The sequence below is a fragment of the Salminus brasiliensis genome, chromosome 25 (assembly GCF_030463535.1).
Source record: "Salminus brasiliensis chromosome 25, fSalBra1.hap2, whole genome shotgun sequence".
Taxonomy (NCBI): Eukaryota; Metazoa; Chordata; class Actinopteri; order Characiformes; family Bryconidae; genus Salminus; species Salminus brasiliensis.
The window spans coordinates 2,124,428-2,144,596 of record NC_132902.1 but is presented as its reverse complement, the minus strand read 5'-3'; the positions used below and the strand labels follow the sequence as shown (position 1 = coordinate 2,144,596).

The window sequence follows — 20,169 nt, the reverse complement described above, 5'->3', positions numbered from 1 at the left end:
TACCCGTCACTACTGGCGTTCATTTCAGTCTGCGCTGTTTCTATGCTGACCTTGTGGTTTCAGCAGGGTATCCCCTCTACTGTAGTCTCACTTCGAGAAGTCTTCACTAACCGGTTTCCCTTTCTGTCTGATTTCTAGCTGCCAGGATGGCAATGCAAGAGTTACTGAAAGCTGAGGACATCAAGAAGGCCCTGGATGCATTCCAAGGTTTGGAATTACAGATTATGAAATTCAGGAAATAAACGGACAGTCCCTTTAAGGAAGGAATCTACTGGCTGTCATATGTTTCAATCTCTGTGTGTGTGTGTGCAGCTGCCGAGTCGTTCGACCACAAGAAGTTCTTTGAGCTTGTGGGCCTGAAGGCCATGTCTGCAGAGAACGTCAAAAAGGTCTTTAAAGTCCTGGATGTCGACGCCAGCGGCTTCATTGAGGAAGATGAGCTAAAGTGAGACACTAACACGTCACACACAGACACACACACACACACACACACACACACTCACACACACAGTGACAGACTGGAGAGAACATCAGAGAGAGAGAGAGAGACTGTCAGACCATCAGAGACTGACCCCAGCATGGGGTTGCCAGATTGGCTAACCAGAGCTGACAGCCAGCAAATCAAAGGCTACAGAGACTTTTACTGGATGCATTCAGCTACTACTGGCACCCTGACACAGATGTGCATGTCTAGACGCACCTGTCTAGACGCTGTAATTCTAGCTCTTGTCGCTGAATGCAATCAAATCCTCACAGCAATGCTCCTCCAAAAGCTAGTAGAGACTGTGTCCCAATACTTTTGTCCATATAGTTCCTCTCCACCTCCCCGAATGCCCAGTTCTCCTGTATCTCTGTCAGGTTCGTGCTGAAGGGGTTTTCCAAAGACGGCAGGGATCTGACCGATAAGGAGACCAAAGCATTCCTGGCCGCTGCTGACAAGGACGGAGACGGGAAGATCGGCATTGACGGTAAGACACGGCAACAGACTTGCTTGTGCGTCCACTCACTGGCCACTTTATTAGAAACACCTCCCTTGCGCTTCCACTCATTGGCCACTTTATTAGAAACACCTACCTTGTGCTTTTACTCAGTGGCCACTTTATTAGAAACACCTACCTTGTGCTTTTACTCAGTGGCCACTTTATTAGAAACACCTACCTTGTGCTTTTACTCAGTGGCCACTTTATTAGAAACACCTCCCTTGTGCTTTTACTCAGTGGCCACTTTATCTGAAACACCCACCTTGTGCTTTTACTCACTGGCCACTTTATTAGAAACACCTACCTTGTGCTTTTACTCAGTGGCCACTTTATTAGAAACACCTCCCTTGTGCTTTTACTCAGTGGCCACTTTATTAGAAACACCTACCTTGTGCTTTTACTCAGTGGCCACTTTATCGGAAACACCCACCTTGCGCTTCTCTAATGCTGTAATGCCTTTGTTTCTCTTGCAGAGTTCGAAGCCATAGTCCACGCGTAAAAGGAACACACCTGGCAACCCGACACACCTCCTCTCTCCTCTGTGCACACCTGCAGGCTGATACACTGTTCTGCATGCCTCTCAACACCACCCAGCCCACCCTCCTAACCCCACCCACCACACACACACACACACACACACAAACTCCGCCCCTGCAGCCACAAGCCACGGGCAGGAACCTCATCTGCATCTCTATTTATTTACTTGTTTTTTTTTTTATACAAACTCTGTGCTCACTCGACCAGTCTTATCTGAGCTGCCGCCCCACGTCTCATCCGTGCCCCCTCGCGACCCCCCTCGACCCCCCTTGACCCCCCTCGGGGTCAATATATTCCAAAATATAACTGAAATATATTGAAATGTATATCCGGTATAGTACTTTGTTGGTACTGGGGGAAGCCACACCTCTCACCTCCTTTCAGCCTCCCTCTCTGCCTCCCTTTCTGCCTCCCTCTCTGCCTCCCTCTCTGCCTCCCTCTCTGCCTCCCTCTCTGATCCCATCCCTCCTCGCTCCAGACAGAGCTGGCGAACTCGACCACGTGCAAAAAAACAAGACGAGCTGTGAAACAAAGAGAGAAATAAAGTGGAATCAAGCCTTGAGTACCAAGCGTCCAGACTGCCTTCATTTCAGAGACTTCCATTAGTAGTCCACAGGCCACTTTATCAGAAACACCTACCTTGCACTTTCACTTGCTGGCCACTTTATCAGAAACACCTACCTTGTGTGTCCTTTTTCTGGCCACTTTAATGGAAACACCTACCTTGCACTTTCACTCGCTGGCCACTTTATCAGAAACACCTACCCTGTGTGTCCACTCACTGGCCACTTTATCGGAAACACCTACCCTGTGTGTCCACTCACTGGCCACTTTATCAGAAACACCTACCCTGTGTGTCCACTCACTGGCCACTTTATTAGAAACACCTACCTTCAACAACCACTTACTGGCCACTTTATTAGAAACACCTACCTTCAACAACCACTTACTGGCCACTTTATCAGAAACACCTACCCTCTGTGTCCTTTTTCTGGCCACTTTATCAGAAACACCTACCTTCAACTACCACTCACTGGCCACTTGATCAGAAACACAGACCTTGAGCTTCCGATCACTGGCCACTTTATTAGAAACACCTTGCGCATCTACTTGCTGGCTACTTTAATGGAAACACCTACCTTCAACTACCACTCACTGGCCACTTTATTAGAAACGCATACCTTTCACTCACTGGCCACTTTATCAGAAACACCTACCTTGCACTGTCACTCACTGGCCACTTTATCAGAAACACCTACCCTGTGTGTCCACTCACTGGCCACTTTATCAGAAACACCTACCCTGTGCTTCCACTCACTGGCCACTTTATCAGAAACACCTACCCTGTGTGTCCACTCACTGGCCACTTTATTAGAAACACCTACCTTCAACTACCACTCACTGGCCACTTTATTAGAAATGCATACCTTTCACTCACTGGCCACTTTATCAGAAACACCTACCCTGTGTGTCCACTCACTGGCCACTTTATTAGAAACACCTACCTTCAACTACCACTCACTGGCCACTTTATTAGAAACGCATACCTTTCACTCACTGGCCACTTTATCAGAAACACATACCCTGAGCTTCCGATCACTGGCCACATTATTAGAAACACCTTGTGCATCTACTTGCTGGCCACTTTATTGAAAACACCTACTTTATGTTTTTACTCACTGGCCACTTCATTAGAAAACCTACCTTCTGTGTCCACGCAGTGGTCGCTTTATTGGAAACACCTACCTTGCACTTCCACTCGCTGGCCACTTTATCAGAAACACCTACCTTATGCCTTTACTCACTGGCCACTTTATCAGAAACACCTTCCTTGTGCCTTTACTCACTGGCCACTTTATCAGAAACACCTTCCTTGTGTGTCTACTTGCTGGCCTCTTTATTGGAAACACCTACCTTGCACTTCCACTCGCTGGCCACTTTATCAGAAACACCTACCTTATGCCTTTACTCACTGGCCACTTTATCGGAAACACCTTCCTTGTGCCTTTACTCACTGGCCACTTTATCGGAAACACCTTCCTTGTGCCTTTACTCACTGGCCACTTTATCAGAAACACCTTCCTTGTGTGTCTACTTGCTGGCCTCTTTATTAGAAACACCTACCTCCTAGCTCTAGCTTCTAACTTACTGGTTCACTGATTGGACGGACAATAGGTAGGTGTTTCTGATAAAGCGGCCAGTGCGTGTATGTTTACACTTAGAATTAGAAGCCCGCTATCAGTCATACTTGTGCATTATTTATTAATTATTATTTTGAAAGTATACATTTTATGGAAATCGGTTTAAAGGAAAGGTTCACCAAAAAAAAAATCTAAATTTTCCTACTTATCCTGGACGTAGTCAATCAGCCAAGCTCCAATCCTACACAACCCTGACCAGTGTGGGCACCTACGTGAAGATCTGGAGAAGGTTTTAGCTGGTTGGACAGTCACATGCTTCAACATGCTCTGAGGAGAACACTCAGCACTGGGTTCCGGGACTGATCACAATATGGAAAATATGGATATTTTTCCATAAAATTCAACAAACAAATACTTAATTACACCACCTAGCAAACGTTTGGGGACACCGTCAAGCGTGCTCCATTAGTTTAGAAGGGGAGATGCTAAGCTAATGTTGCCATCATGACACTGTTATATGTTTATTTGGGAAAAGCATGAGGAGAATCAAATCCCAGTAGGTAAAACAAACTTTACATTAACCTTATCAGATAGCCACATGCTAACCACAGGCAAGACCAAGGACAGCAGACAGGAAAGGAAGACTGGGCACAGCCTAGCATAGGCTAACTCCAGCTAACAGGTTTAACCCAGACTAAGACAGGCTAACTCTAGCTAACAGGTTTTACCTCAGACTAAAACAAGCTAACTCTAGCGAACACGTTTTACCTCAGACTAAGACAAGCTAACTCTAGCGAACACGTTTTACCTCAGACTAAGACAAGCTAACTCTAGCTAACAGCTTTTTACCTCAGACTAAGACAAGCTAACTCTAGCTAACAGCTTTTTACCTCAGACTAAGACAGGCTAACTCTAGCTAACAGTTTTTTACCTCAGACTAGGACAGGATAACTCTAGCTAACACGTTTTACCTCAGACTAAGACAAGCTAACTCTAGCTAACACGTTTTACCTCAGACTAAGACAGGATAACTGTAGCTAACAGGTTTTACCTCAGACTAAGACAGGCTAACTCTAGCTAACAGCTTTTTACCTCAGACTAAGACAGGATAACTGTAGCTAACAGGTTTAACCCAGACTAAGACAGGATAACTGTAGCTAACAGGTTTAACCCAGACTAAGACAGGATAACTGTAGCTAACAGGTTTTACCTCAGACTAAGACAGGATAACTCTAGCTAACAGGTTTTACCTCAGACTAAGACAGGCTAACTCCTGTTAGCTGGTTTTACCTTAAACTAGGACAGGCTAACTCTAGCTAACAGGTGTAAATACAGGCTAACCGTAGCTCATATTGCAATTCTTAATAGCTGTGTTGAAGAGTACGCAAGAACTGCCTGAGGGTCCATGAGGAGTGAAATCCGGACGGGGAGGTGAGATTTTCCTTGGTTCCGTAGCTTTGCGGTCGATTTTTGTGGAGCGAGATAAGATATAAGATTAGTGTGATCTAATTCCAGTGTTTTTAGCAACATTAGCCTAGCCTAGCATCTCCCAAACACATCCCTTTTTCCTTACTTGACTAAAAAACTAAAGGTGAAAATCATGGAATGACGGTAAGGTGAGGTGTTCTCAAACATGTGACAAGTGGTTCAACTGACACACACACACACACACACACACACACACACACACAGTTCAGCAGCTATAACTGAGCAGCCTTCCCAGTTGAATGGTCCTTCGAAATGTCCAGAAAAGTGAACCGGCGAGACCAACAGACCCAGCGGAAACAGCGAGAAGCTTCTGCTCCTCTCCAACAGCGACAAACTGCTCTCGCCAGGCCAGTGTCCGAGTTGTGTGTTTGGGCCGAGTGTGACCGGAGGTTTGGAATTTAGGGAATTTACGTCTGTTCAGCCTCGACCGGTCAGTCTTATTCTGGTGCTCGTACTGTAGCTGCTGTGGGAAGGGTCAGTGGATTTTCGGTGCTGATCTGTCATTGGTCACCGTGGGCCGGAGTTTCACTGTGGCGAACGGATTCGATCCCCTGGAAAAGAGCAGGAGGCAACAGCCAGGTAACCGTTAGAAGTCATTGTAAGGAACGGGTGACTTACCACCCCGTCACACTAACTCATTTTGACTGAGAATAATATACTGTTGCTTTAAATGATGTCAAAAAAGAAGGAAGTGACATCATCTGAGTTCTGACGGTCTTGTACGATGTTTATTTGTTGCTTTGTCATGTTCATGTTAGACCGAGGGTCCGTCAAGCTCAACCCTACCACCCCGTCACACATTTTTTGTTTGTTTGTTTTATTTAACTGACTGACTTGTGTGCCGTCAGGATTGAATTTACCACCCCGTCACAGTTTATGTCTGAAGACAAATGACAAATGTCAGTGCTGAGGGGCGTTTATACCCCCTCTAGCCCACGCCTGGCATTAGACTTGGTGCTCCAGAGGGTCCTATTCTATTGGCATTCCTTTTCTACAGGGACTAGACAAGCTGTGTGCATTTGCACATCCGTGTCAGCAATGGGTGACACTTAAAGTAGCTGAATGCATTCATGAGAAGAGGTGTCCACAAACATTTGGATATAGAGAAGGTCACCTGGGAAAGAGAGGGTGCTCTGGAGGTTGTCCTTGAAGTTTTCCTCTCTGGAAAAAAAATAAAAATAAAGATTAATAATTACATTAATTATTAAAATAAAAATTCCTTTATGAAGACTGGCATCGGACAGATATCCAGATTGGACCCATTTCAAATTTTTAGCGTCCGATCCCTGTAACAATTGAGCAATTCGGGTTAATTCTCAGGAGACTCCAGAGAGATGGTTCCCCAAACTCACCTCAGAGCCAGACTCCGCCTTTTTCTCAGGGAGGGGCGAGACCGGGCGAACATCAGCTGGCCTGGGAAGGGGTGGTGCAGGGGGCGGGATCTGCGAGTAACCCTTGGGCTCGACTTTGCTCTCGAAATGAGACTCCGCCCTCCTGTCCAGGAGAGGCGAGACAGGACGGAAGTCACCCGAAGCTCTTCGGATGGGCGGGGCTGGGGGCGGGATCTCATTGTAGCTTTTTTGACTGGTCTTGGTCTCGTATGTGGACTCGGGCTTCCTGTCAGGGAGGGGAGAGATCGGGCGTAGGTCGGCCGAGGCTCTTCGAATGGGCGGAGCCGGTGGCGGGATTTCGGAGGCGCTCTTCATATCCACGAATTCTGATTGGCTCGTGGGCTCCAGGAGGTTGTTCATGCTGTGGCTTCGGAGCGACGCCCCACTTTGGAAGACCAGGACAAGTCAACAGGAAGGGTGGAGAGGTCAGTTTCACGTCAATTACCCTGTTGTGCAACCATGAGCAGTCTGAAACAGGGTGGACTGTCCCCTACCTTGAGCTCAGGGACGGGAAGTCTTCCACGGGAGCGACGTAAGCCGCAGGAAACCATCCCTGCCTGCAGGATTAGCCGAAGCACACTGATAAACGTTTTATTACCACTTAACATTAGCGTAGCTAGTCCAGCCAAAACGCTGCACTGGAGCTAATCTAAGCTAGTCTAGCTAACATGTGTAAGCCTAAACCCTAGGAGTTAGCATGGGGCTAACAGACCTCGTTTACACTTGGTCAGTTCATGTGACTAGCATCTGTGACTAGCATCTCACTAGTCAAATGTGTCTCCAGTTAGTCAGACCGAAATCGGACTGCTGTGTGGGACGAAATATGCAAATTCATTTATTCGTTCAATTATTACTGGTGTCTGGGCTGTGCTAGGAGGGGTTTTTGGTCGTGGGAAGTGTCTTGGAGAGGATGGATGTGTCCACACTGCTGTGGCTGAAATGAGTCTCGGATCAGACCACCTCCTGAAGTGGTTTGAGTGATTGGACTTGGATCTGGTTTGAAAGAGTCTTGGGTTTGTTTACACTTGCAGTTTTATGTGGTTTGGCCTGATCCTGAAATAATCCTGATACTCAAGGTCGCCTGAAGCGACCAGGTGTAAATGGGGTCTTAGAGTCTGAGGAGAAGATTCAGTCTCAATCTGATGAAAACCTTTCAACATTCTCAGGAAAAAATAAAGAAAACATCATTTTTACACAATCAGTCACTAAATCATTATTTCATTATTTTGACAGATTGATTCAGAGCCTAAAGAACCATCATAGTCAGAAAAATACCTTATTTCAACATAGAATCTGAAGGAAACATCATTATTTGGGCATTTTTAGTCAGAACCTGAAGTACATTAGTTATTATTTTTACACATTTATTCAAAATTCAAAAGAAATACCATTATTTTGACATATTTTGTCAGAATCTGAAGAAATGAATCACTATTTTTATATATTTACCCAGAACCTGAAGTATACTAGCTATTATTTTTACATATTTACCCAAAACCTGAAGTACATTAGTTATTATTTTTACACATTTATTCAAAATTCTAAAGAAATACCATTATTTTGACATATTTTGTCAGAACCTGAAAAAACAAGTCACTATTTTTACATATTTACCCAAAACCTGAAGTACATTAGTTATTATTTTTACATATTTAGTCAGAATCCAAAAGAAATACCATTATTTTGAAATATTTTGTCAGAATCTGAAGCAAATTAGCTATTATTTTTACACATTTATTCAAAATTCAATAGAAATACCATTATTTTGAAATATTTTGTCAGAATCTGAAGAAATGAATCATTATTTTTACATATTTACCCAGAATCTGAAGTAAATTAGCCATTATTTTTACATATTTAGTCAGAATCCAAAAGAAATACCATTATTCTGACATATTTTGTCAGAACCTGAAGAAATGAATTACTATTTTTATATATTTACCCAGAACCTAAAGTAAATTAGCCATTATTTTTACATATTTACCCAAAACCTGAAAAAGATTTGCTATTATTTTTACATATTTAGTCAGAATCCAAAAGAAATACCATTATTGTGTAATTTGGTCAGAGTCAGAAGAACGTTTGTCAAAATAAAGGCTTATTATCCTCAGATTCTGACATAATTAGTAAAAAAAAAAAATTTAGTCAGAACCTGAATAAAATTAACTATTATTTTTGACATAATCAGATAATACCACAGTTCTAACATTCAGTCAGAATCTAAAGAAATAGCTGTTAATTCAACATATTCCATCAGAATTAGAGGAAAATAATTAATTATTTAGAAATTCAGCCAGAATCTCATTATTAATAATAATATTTGTATTATGTGTGGAAACGATTTGCTAGTTCTCACCGCAGACTGCCGTCATGGCGACCGTACAGCCAGCCATTGCGTGGCTCCGTTATGAGCACGGTGAGCGTCTCGCCATTAGAAAACGGCAGCAGCACTGGATTGGAGGAGGCGGGGTGAGAGACCAGTGCTCTCACTGATCGGCCGCCGCCCAGGCCGAGAGACTCGCCCACGGAGCTGGAGCGCGAACGACTCGGTAGAGGGGAGGGTGCTGGGGGAGGGACAGAGGGAGAAAGAGACAATTACAATGAATGAAACAGTAGATAGCTTGTGGCTTTAGTCAACCAATCCAGGCTCCGCCCACCAGAGTGTCTTTTCATAGGGACTGTTGTGAGACTTCATCTTGCTTAACTGATGAGTCCAAGTCATTACACTACCTCCACCATGTTTGACTGATGGGTCCAAGTCGACACTACCTCCACCATGTTTGACTGATGGGTCCAAGTCATGACACTACCTCCACCATGTTTGACTGATGGGTCCAAGTCGACACTACCTCCACCATGTTTGACTAATGGGTCCAGGTCATGACACTACCTCCACCATGCTTGACTGATGGGTCCAAATCATGACTCTACCTCCACCATGTTTTGACTTATGGAGCCAAGACATGACATGTTTTGACTGATGGGTCCAAGTCGACACTACCTCCACTATGTTTGACTGATGGGTCCAAGTCATGACACTACCTCCACCATGCTTGACTGATGGGTCCAGGTCATGACACTACTTCCACCATGCTTGACTGATGGGTCCAGGTCATGACACTACCTCCACCATGCTTGACTGATGGGTCCAGGTCATAACACTACCTCCACCATGCTTGACTGATGAGTCCAAGTTATAACACTACCTCCACCATGCTTGACGGATGGGTCCAGGTCATAACACTACCTCCACCATGCTTGACTGATGGTGTTTTGCATCTTGTCGTGAGGCCTTTATATTTTGTCTCTTTAGGTCAAAAGGCTTCGAAAGGTGGATCATGATACCTTCACCCCTGCCCTGTGGAGCTTGTTGGTGATGACTGCTGTTTTTGGATCTGTAGTTCATTCTCACATGTTCGTTAAAGGCCATGGTCCACATGATCCTGCTATGTAACAGAACTCCCTGAGTGACACCACCTAGGACATTTCATTCTTTGTTTCAGAGAAGAGCTCATTAGTGTCGTCGTCTGGTAATGATTAGGTAATGGCTGATACGGCGGCCCTCGGTGGATCAGGTCTCCTCTAAAGAGTTAACATGCGAAAGCAAGGCTGCAGGGGGGATAGCTCACCTCTAGAGGGCACTCTGCCCAACAGCTGATGATCCTTCCCTGCCCACATTTCCACATTGTCTCCGGTCTGGAGGAGAGAGCTCACAGATGTCCTCAACTACAAACAAAAGGGGGGAGATCAAAGCATAATCATAGCCATTAAAAACATTAAGAACAAACTAAAAGAATTATTTTTTGCTACAAGGCCAATGTTCATTCCTTCCACCATACTGGACGGATGAGTCCAAGTCATGACACTACCTCCACCAAGTTTTAACTGATGGATCCAGGTCATGACTCTACCTCCACCATGTTTTTACTGATGAGTCTAAGTCATGACACTACCTCCACCATGTTTTTACTGATGAGTCTAAGTCATGACACTACCTCCACCATGTTTTGACTTATGGGTCCAGGTCATGACACTACCTCCACCAGACCTGATTAATGAGTTAATTGACAGTACCAAATTGGGAGCAAAAGGGGAAAAATTTGATAAACCAATAAAAAGGATGTGGAGCTGATCAAGCAAAGAAGCTGCAGCTGCTCTCAGGACAATGTACTCAACAGATCCAGTCCAGATCTCAACATCGTAGAGATCATGTGTTTGAGAGAACGTGGATGGTGAGGTGCAGAAAATGCTCCTAAACATTTAGGACTGAACTTTGGAGATGTGGAATGAGTGAGCAGGTGTCCCAATACTTTTGTCCATACAGTGTAAGTGTATATATGGGTGGGGTATAGGCTTTTAATGTTGTCTCACCAGTGCCTCCTGTTCTAGCGGAGTTGGGGTGCGGGGTCTGGAGCTCCGACTCTCGTTCACTCTCTCCTTCCATCCTTCGGCTTTCTGCTGCAGAGACACCCCTGTCTGACAACATACATGCACATACCGTCGGACTGGCCCTTAAATCGGAGTCATATTAGCGTAAAATCCTGTAGTATTACTCTACCGCCTCAGCCCACATGCTTCTCTACCTTCAGATCAAGCTTCTGGAGCTCTCAGCTTGTCCAGAAATGCACATACATTTACAGCTGTCCATTAGGGATTTGTATTTACAGCAGTGGAGTCAAAGTGAACTTAACTCCACAGCTATAGGGGGAGCTGACATTTCATCCTTTCCCTACTTCCTCCCAGCTGCCACCAGGTTGGTCCTGCCACTAATCCATGAGGTGGAGAACAGAGAGCTGCATGACCCTTCCTCTGGGTCTGAATGGTGACGTCGCTGGACACTGATTGTGCTCGAACACCAACTTCCAGTCCTCTTACACCAGATAACAGACTGCGCCAATGCTGTCTACCATCACACTGAGCTATGGGGGAGAGGGAGGACCATCCTACCTCCCTGGAGAAGAGAGCGTAAGGTCCTTTATGCACTTTACCACTGCCTTCCATGTACAGCAGGATCCATCGCTTCTGTTTTTGAAGCACGACCTTGTGCCGATGGTCGGCCTCAACGCCAAAACACTGGTGGAGTGGAGGAGGCCGCCGTTTTTCATTAGAACATGATCCAACCAGCCAAAACCGAATGAGGAGAAACGAATTCATGAGGTGGAGAACAGAGAGCGGTATGACCCTTCCTCAGGGGTGAAATGCAGGAGATGGTGACGCCGTTGGACGGCTGATCGCGCTCGTTGGAAAACCAGTCCTAACCTCCAGTCCTTTTACACCAGCTAACAGACTCGAGTCCTGGCTAGCATCACACTGCGCGATGGGGGAGAGGGAGGACCATCCTACTTACCTAGAAAAGAGAGAGCGAGGCCAGTTATGCTCTCTTCCCAGTCGTGATCTTTCAATGACAAGACCAGTGCTTAGATGACTGGACCGCAACGCATTGCTGTACTGTCCAAGAGGGTCAGAGAAAGAGTATGTGTGTGTGTGTGTGTGTATATATACCTTATTGATGAGGAACAGCAGGGTGTGCGTCAGGCCGCAGTGCTTTTCGGCAAGGAAGCGGTACCGCCTCTCCTCCTCTCTTAGAATTTCATGCTGGCTCTGCCTCAGATACTGCATATACTCGCTGCCCTCCTACACACACACACACACACACATACTGCAAATTACTGCATATATTCACCATTCTTTTGCATAAACAAAGCATGAAACGGGCACCCCCTGTCCCCCTTTGTTCTTGTTCACGACGACCAGCTAACAGGCTAATTAAGGCCCGAGAGTTTGGTGAAAGCTTGGGTTTGGGTGTCCAAACTTTTGCATGGTGCTCTTTTCTTCTCTCTAAATCCACTAAAATTGCTTGAATTGTTGCAAAAACAACAACAACAACAAAAAAAAGCTTCCTCTCTGACTTTCTGCCTTTCGGAGCTCGGCTAATCGCTGTGGGCGTAGTGTTATGGTTCCATTCTGGGTCTGAAAAGCACAACGCATAACACGCAAAAGACACTTCGCAGATCTTTGTGGTTCAAAGAACAAAAAAACAAAACACACACACACACACTTTCACACACTTTCACATCCACCACTCACCCCCCCCCACATTCACACACACACACACACACTCACAAGTGAGGCCTCACCAGAGAGTCTCTGTAAGCGCCTCTTCTCAACTGCCTCTCCAAAGCTGCAGCCTGATTCCTGACCTCCAGCTCGTACACTCTCCTGCTGCCCTGCACACACACACACACACACACACACAAACACACACACATGCAGAAGGGCTGATAAATACACCCACTCCTGTATTACTGTATTAACATGGTTGGATGCTGGTTGGATACTGTGGGAAATATGCTGTGGGACAGGTGAGATCGTCTTAAATCTGATCAGAATATCAGATACTTCTCATGATCAGACTGGCGGAGATGTTTTACACCATTATTCAGGTTATTATTAGTTATTTTTTTACCTGTTAAACCGATTTCTTAACAACTTTTCACTAGGGATGTCCTGAGCAAGGTTTTTTACCCCCACCAATCCGATCCGATCCGAGTCTCCTAATACTGATTATAGGCCAATATCAAATGGATCTGATCCGATCTTTGTGTTTTTATAAATAATACACAAAACCCCCCACAAAGGTAAGATTTCTTGTATTATGAATGATCCTCAATTACCGCTCAACTAAGAGTCATGGCATATGGCGCCCAGAGAGCCAACGGGGTCCTGGCTTATCTGATAACAGATGCCAGGGAAAAAAAAAATTAGATTAGATTATAATAATCCAAAATATCCAAGTCAATTTTCAGAATGGCCACTAGGGGGTATCTGCAATCGCCTTAAAATTGGTTCACTTTGATCAATCCCTGTGGATAAAAAGACAAATATGTGACAAACGTATTGGGACACCTGCTCATTAATTGACAATCTTGTTGGAGTAAGTGTCTCCACTGTCCAGAGAAGAAGGCTGTCCACTAGCTTTTGGAGAATCGTTGCGGAGAACTCCTTAGCTCATCCCAAAAAGTACTGGATGGAGCTCCTCCACCACCATCATCATTCCAGAGAACACAGCTCCTCAATGCCGGGGGGGCTTCATATACACCCCTCTAGCCCATGCCTGGCTTGCCTAGACAGCCTATGTCAGCAGTAAATGTAAACATTAACAAAACAGCATCCTTATGAGTACTCACGTCTATATACTCTTCGTCCAGCTTCACGTTCTTATCCAGGGCCTGCAACACCTCCACGTGGAACCAGCGGAACTGCAAAGGTGACACAACAGGCCGCGACTGCAGAAGCCAAACTACGCCCGACAGATGTGCTGAGAAGATGCAGTGTGACCAAAAAAAAACCCCACTCACCAGTCCCTCCACCTCTGCTGTGAGCTTCCTCTGGGTCTCCGAAATCTGTATCAGCACATCACCTGCCAATCAGTCAACAAGTGAAACAATAATGAGCTCCACAGCCTACTGGCCAGGACAGGACATGGGTCTATTGATGGGTCATCAACGGCTTGACCAGGGTTTCATCTTCATCAATGTTATATATCCCAAGGTTGGGAGCTTGAGGAGTTCCTACCCTCCCTGTTTGGTTTAGTTTGTACCAATACCTCACCACTAGGGCTGGCCCCAATACCATTTTTTGGGCCCTGGAGATTCCCCCCGGCGAGCTGCCAGGAACCCTATAGGAACATTTGGATACTCGGTTGTAACGTAACAGCAATAATAATGTTTTGCCTCAATGTTTCTTACACAACATTCCCAGTTAGAACCCAGGATAATCCCAGAAAGATGGTGGTCTTCAGGCGTCAGATCATTGCATCATAGGGAAACAGCCCATCTAGTGCAACTGTCAAGACAGGAGCAAGGCAAGGATGTCCTCTGTCGCCCTGGTCTTAAGACTGGATCGCCAGTCTGGGAATCCAGTGGATTCTTTGGATCCAACTTGACCCCTGGATATCGCTAATGATTGACAATGCTGGAGAAATCATCAAAGCTTAGCTCAGAGGAGAGACCTTGGTATGAAGATGTCCTTCATGTATCTCGGTAGCTTGGTGATTCCACAGGCTGGGACAAGTCAAGAGAAGGACCAGCAGCAATACAAGAGTTTCTCCAAGGAATACCTGGAGAAGGGACCCTGATGGAGAGGTCAAGCTTGTGGGGGTGGAGATGTCCAGTGATGCCAGCACAGATCCAGGCTAAAAAAAAAGGTTTCACAAAGTATTGGGACACCTGCCCAACCTGGCTTGGTTGATCCTGCTTTTGTTGGAGTAACTGTCTCTACTGTCCAGGGAAGAAAGGGTTTCTGCATTGCTGAGAGGATTTTATTACATTTAGTGACAAGAGCAGAATATTGGATGATCATGATGATCACCACCCCACCTCACTCATCCTGGACAAAGTACTGGATGGAGCTCCACCACCATCATCCCAGAGAACACAGCTCTTCAACTGCTCCACAGCTCAGTAATGCAGGTCCTATTCTTCTGGCAGTACTTCCTTCTCTACAGGGACCAGATAAGCTGTGCGTGTGTGTGCAGCAATGGAGGCAACCTAAGGTAGCAGGGCGTCCACAAACATTTGGACATATAGTGTAGCATAGCCCCTCACATTTGGACCCAGACCCAGCAGAGTGTACTGAGGGGGTGCATGACTCCGTACTTCAATTATTCAGCCAGAGCGCTCACACTGTTACCCGATCTCTCTCGCTCTCTCTCTCTCTTTCCATCTCTCCACCTGTCTCTCCAGCTCTCTCGCTCGCCCTCTCTCACACACACTCCTGCTTCTCCTGCAGTGTTTCGTCCCCTTACACACCAGCTCTAACGCGTGATGGATTACAGCCACAGAATCGTAAAGCCATAAAAGCGAATCAAATTTCAGTGGCAACCAGCATTCAGTACAAGCTAGCCTGATTAACATCTAGCTAACATCAGCAAGACGATTTTAGACCTAGCTAACATCAACCAGACGGTTTAACTTCTAACTAATATCAGCAACAGTAGTTAACATCTAGCTAACGCTAGTTAGATTACTTTGCATTTATCCATCATCAACTAGAGTAGATAACATCTAGCTAACATTAGGTAAAGTAGTTAACATCTAGCTAACATTTGCTAGAATAGTTAACATCTAGCTAACATCAGATAGAGTAGCTAACATCTCGCAAAAATCAGGTAGAGTAGTTAACATCTAGCTAACATCAGCTAGAGTAGTTAACATCTACCCAACATCAGCTAGAGTAGTTAACCTCTAGCTAACATCAGATAGAGTAGCTAACATGTACCCAACATCAGGTAGAGTAGTCAACAGCTAGCTAACACCAGGTAGAGTAAGTAACATTTATCCAACATCAGCTAGAGTAGTTAACATCTAGCTAACATCAGCTGGAGTAGTTAACATCTAGCTAACATCAGGTAGAGTAGTTAAGATCTACCCATGTAACATAAGCTAGACTGATTAACATCTAGCTAACATCAGCCAAACTGTTTAACTTCTAAGTAACATCAGCAACAGTTGTTAACATCTAGCTAACGCTAGTTAGATTACTTTACATTTATTCAACATCAGCTAGAGTAATTAACATCTAGTTAACATGAGGTGGAGTAGTTAACACCTAGCTAACATCAGGTGGAGTAGTTAACACCTAGCTAACATCAGGTGGAGTAATTAACATCTAGCTAACATCAGGTGGAGTAGTTAACACCTAGCTAACATCAGCTAGAGTAATTAACATCTAGCTAACATCAGGTGGAGTAGTTAACGCCTAGTTAACATCAGGTGGAGTAGTTAACACCTAGCTAACATCAGCTAGAGTAATTAACATCTAGTTAACATCAGGTGGAGTAGTTAACACCTAGCTAACATCAGCTAGAGTAATTAACATCTAGTTAACATCAGGTGGAGTAGTTAACGCCTAGTTAACACCAGGTGGAGTAGTTAACGCCTAGTTAACATCAGGTGGAGTAGTTAAGATCTAGCTAGCCTCAGCTAGGCGGTTCTGAAGTTCTCTCTATATACTGTGCGTTACGGGGTGGTGTGGTTGAGCTTGACTGAGACCCTCTTACACTTTTTAACGTTTGGCTGCTCCAAAGGCACCAATGATGTCACTTCCTCTTTTTGTGACGCTCGGCAGGGTGGGCGGGGTTGGACGCGGCGGGCTGGAGGGTTTATTGTTGGTGTTCTTTTAACGGCGGCCGTAAAACTGTGGAGGACGGGCCGCCGAGTGGACAGATCAATGACACTCACACACACACATACACACACACACACACACACACACACACACACACACACACACACTTTTTTTCTTACCAAGTGAGCGAGAGGAGAGTGTGTGGAGAGCGTGCTCGCCCATCTTCGCCAGAGCACTGAAATAGGCCTCACTTGTCAACGCCAAGGCTGCAACAAACACACACACACACACACACACACACACACACACACACAAGATACCTTGAGTTTGGGACAGAAATAGCTCAAGGCCCCGGCATCGCATTGCTATCGGTGTGAGTAATGGTGTTTACATGAAGAGCCCTGAACATCAAATATACATCAGTACACTCCCAAAGACATACGGGCTTAGGACACGTATAGCTGGACGGGGGGACGAGGGTCATCTGTCAATGAATGGAGTATTTAGACATAAGTATGTGGACAGTGACAGAAATTGTCATTTTACCTATGTCCACCACCTAGATTGATAGGTCTGGGACATGTATACCTTGGACGGGGGGACGAGGGTCATCTGTCAATGAATGGAGTATTTAGACATAAGTATGTGGACAGTGACAGACATTGTGAAATTTTGCCTATGTCCACCACCTAGATTGATAGGTCTAGAACAGGTATACCTTGGATGGGGGGACGAGGGTCATCTATCAATGAATGGAGTATTTAGACATAAGTATGTGGACAGTTAGACATTGTCATTTTGTCTCTGTCCAACACCTAGATTGATAGGTCTAGGACATGTATAGCATGGACAGGGGGACGAGGGTCATCTGTCACAATGTATGGAGTATTTGGACATAAGTATGTGGACAGTGACAGACATTGTGAAATTTTGCCTATGTCCACCACCTAGATTGATAGGTCTAGAACAGGTATACCTTGGACGGGGGGACGAGGGTCATCTGTCAATGAATGGAGTATTTAGACATAAGTATGTGGACAGTTAGACATTGTCATTTTGTCTCTGTCCAACACCTAGATTGATAGGTCTAGGACATGTATAGCATGGACGGGGGGACGAGGGTCATCTATCAATGAATGGAGTATTTAGACATAAGTATGTGGACAGTTAGACATTGTCATTTTGTCTCTGTCCAACACCTAGATTGATAGGTCTAGGACATGTATAGCATGGACAGGGGGACGAGGGTCATCTGTCACAATGTATGGAGTATTTGGACATAAGTATGTGGACAGTGACTGAAATTGTGGAATTTTGCCTATGTCCACCAACTAGATTGATAGGTCTGGGACAGGTATACCTTGGAGGGGGGGACGAGGGTCATCTATCAATAAATAGAGTATTTGGACATAGGTATGTGGACAGTTATAGATATTGTGTTATCTTGCCTCTGAACATCACCAATATTGATAGGTTTAGGATGTGTATAGCGTGGACGGGGGGGAGGGGGGGGGGCAAGGGGCATCTATTACAATGAATGGAGTATTTGGACATAAGTATGTGGACAGTGACAAACATTGTGTCAATTTCCCTCTGTACACCATCCATATAGATAGGTGACGCACGTAAAGCATGGATGGGGTAAACGAGGGTCATTTATCACAATCTATGGATTATTTGGACATAAGTATGTGGACAGTGACAGAAATTGTGTCATTTAGCCATACTATAGATGGATATTTCCCTAAACGCATGTCCCCTAAGCAACTCAAGAGCTTCTGAAGGCTTCCCTGAACTTGCCAAAGAATGCAGAAAGACCATCAAACAAGCGAAAACTAGGGAGGCAACCCCTCAAGCTCTTACCTTGAAAAGCCTGGACGTAGTTGTTTCCTAAAGTGACCAGCTTTTGGAGGCCAGGGTTGAACTGCTCCATCAGGTTCTGAAAAGCACACGGACACCATGATCAGCCACGAAAACCCGGACACCAAAATCAGATTAGAAGGATCTGCTGCAACGTCTTGCTGCCTGATCCCATAGGGAGGTCCCAGAGGTCTTCTACCATGTTAACAGTGAGGTCTAGAGGGGTATATCTGGACTTGGCGTACTGGACTCACGGATCAAGCTGACCTGGGTCTGAAAAAAAGCTCTGGTGGGAAAGAATTCCATAGAATTGGTGGTCACCAAAAAGCTCCCTCTAGAAGACCTCTGGAGGTGGTACCTGTGGGACCAGCCAGCAAGACGTTCCAGAAGATCCTTCTAATCGAATAATTCCTGTCATGGATCAGACTTCTTCTTCCAGAACTTCCAACGCACTCTTCAAAGTTTCAGGGTCAAGCGTTAGTAAAGTAAAGGCCGCCTTCTTTCATTGGTCCAAGGGGTCAGCATGGGCTGACTGGGTCAGAACATCTCTGAACCCATCAGGCCGTGCATTGCAGTGGTCAGTACATACCAAAAGCGCTCCAAGAAGGACAACCGGGGAACCAGCGACAGGGTCATGGCCACAGGCTTGTGGTCTTCAGGTCCATGCCTGAAGACCATGTGGCCCCTACTCCTCAGTGTAGGCCTTCTACTAGATGTTGCTGATGGAACATTGCTGTGAGGAGCATTTGATTGCACTTAGCCTCACGAGACCACCAGCACTTGTATGTGCCACACTCCAATGCTTGAAACACACACACACACACATATATACACAGTATATAAGCCACTTAGATAAAAGCAGGACTCACCGAGTAGATGTTCAGAGTGGACCTGTGCAGTTGGTCACTGTTGGCTCCAGACATGATGACCCGACGAGTGGACGCGAGTGCAATTCAGGCTGAGAAATACCGTGGATGGTGAAAGTCACTGTGCTGCAATTACCCCCTTCTGTTGTCTCGGTAAGTGTGTGTGTGTGTGTGTGTGCTTGTTTGAGCGCCGATGCGCTCACCCTATCTCTGTAATTGGTCTTTTCAACTCTCTGTTATCACCTAGTATCATAGTAGAGAGAAAAAGAGCGTGTGTGTGTGTGTGTGTGTGTGTGTGTATCTGATACACCTTCGGGTGGTGAATTATTAAGCAGCTGGCTGGCAGGAAGCTCCGCTCCACCTGAGATCTGCCATCACACCTGGGCAAGCGCAACTATACCTGATAATGGCACTGACGCACTCGACCACAAACCACACACACACACACACACACACACACACACACACACATTATAAAAGGCCACCAGCATTAGTTTTTATTAGGAATCATTTTTCCAAATTTTGGGATTTTCCAATCCCACACAATGCTACCAGTGCTGGGAGGGTGAAGGCTAGTGGGCCCACCCGAGCCAGCATCACCCATGTTGAGTGGTGGGGGCGGGGGGGTGGGGGCATCCAGCCTACCCACCCCGAGAGAATGAGGCAATTTACGGACGGCTGTGGCATCACTAGGGACCGAACTCGGATATACATGAAGCTCCTGGGTGGCCCTGCTGTCTAAGCGTAAGCTCTGTTCACAGGAGTTTGTTCACCCATT

General features: G+C 45.5%; 2 protein-coding genes across 3 annotated transcripts in view; one reads left to right on the top strand and one right to left on the bottom strand.

The window, feature by feature from the left end:
- pvalb7 (parvalbumin 7) overlaps positions 1 to 2,082 on the top strand; it is a 30,832-nt gene extending 28,750 nt beyond the window's left edge. The window contains exons 2-5 of the mRNA XM_072670943.1: positions 139 to 207; positions 313 to 445; positions 859 to 968; positions 1,454 to 2,082. Coding sequence (XP_072527044.1) covers positions 147 to 207; positions 313 to 445; positions 859 to 968; positions 1,454 to 1,479 — 330 coding nt within the window. The 5' untranslated portion in view covers positions 139 to 146 and the 3' untranslated portion in view covers positions 1,480 to 2,082. The remainder of the gene's footprint in view (positions 1 to 138; positions 208 to 312; positions 446 to 858; positions 969 to 1,453) is intronic.
- A 1,677-nt stretch (positions 2,083 to 3,759) lies between these two features.
- On the bottom strand, positions 3,760 to 18,677 carry baiap2l2b (BAR/IMD domain containing adaptor protein 2 like 2b). Of its 2 annotated transcripts, none has more exons than XM_072671407.1 (13): positions 18,529 to 18,677; positions 16,845 to 16,931; positions 13,896 to 13,957; positions 13,725 to 13,796; positions 12,675 to 12,764; positions 12,040 to 12,171; positions 10,909 to 11,013; positions 10,167 to 10,263; positions 8,894 to 9,101; positions 7,032 to 7,094; positions 6,499 to 6,922; positions 6,261 to 6,307; positions 3,760 to 5,697 (listed from the first exon to the last, which is right to left on the bottom strand). In XM_072671407.1, exons 1-13 carry the CDS (start codon positions 18,596 to 18,598, stop codon positions 5,622 to 5,624), a joined length of 1,533 nt encoding a protein of 510 aa, XP_072527508.1. In that variant the 5' UTR covers positions 18,599 to 18,677; the 3' UTR covers positions 3,760 to 5,621. The 2 variants fall into 2 exon arrangements, with proteins under 2 accessions (XP_072527508.1, XP_072527509.1); XM_072671408.1 differs by having other exon boundaries at positions 10,909 to 10,995.
- Between the last annotated feature and the right edge of the window lie 1,492 nt (positions 18,678 to 20,169).

Excerpts from the sequence above, each read along its gene's own strand:
- baiap2l2b (XM_072671407.1), bottom strand. The coding sequence starts at position 18,598 with ATGGAGCAGTTCAACCCTGGCCTCCAAAAGCTGGTCACTTTAGGAAAC. Across the intron at positions 7,095-8,893 it reads CGCCATGACGGCAGTCTGCG|GCAGGGATGGTTTCCTGCGG; the intron begins GTGAGAACTAGC and ends CTAATCCTGCAG. Across the intron at positions 6,308-6,498 it reads AGGCGGAGTCTGGCTCTGAG|AGAGGAAAACTTCAAGGACA; the intron begins GTGAGTTTGGGG and ends TTTTTTTTCCAG.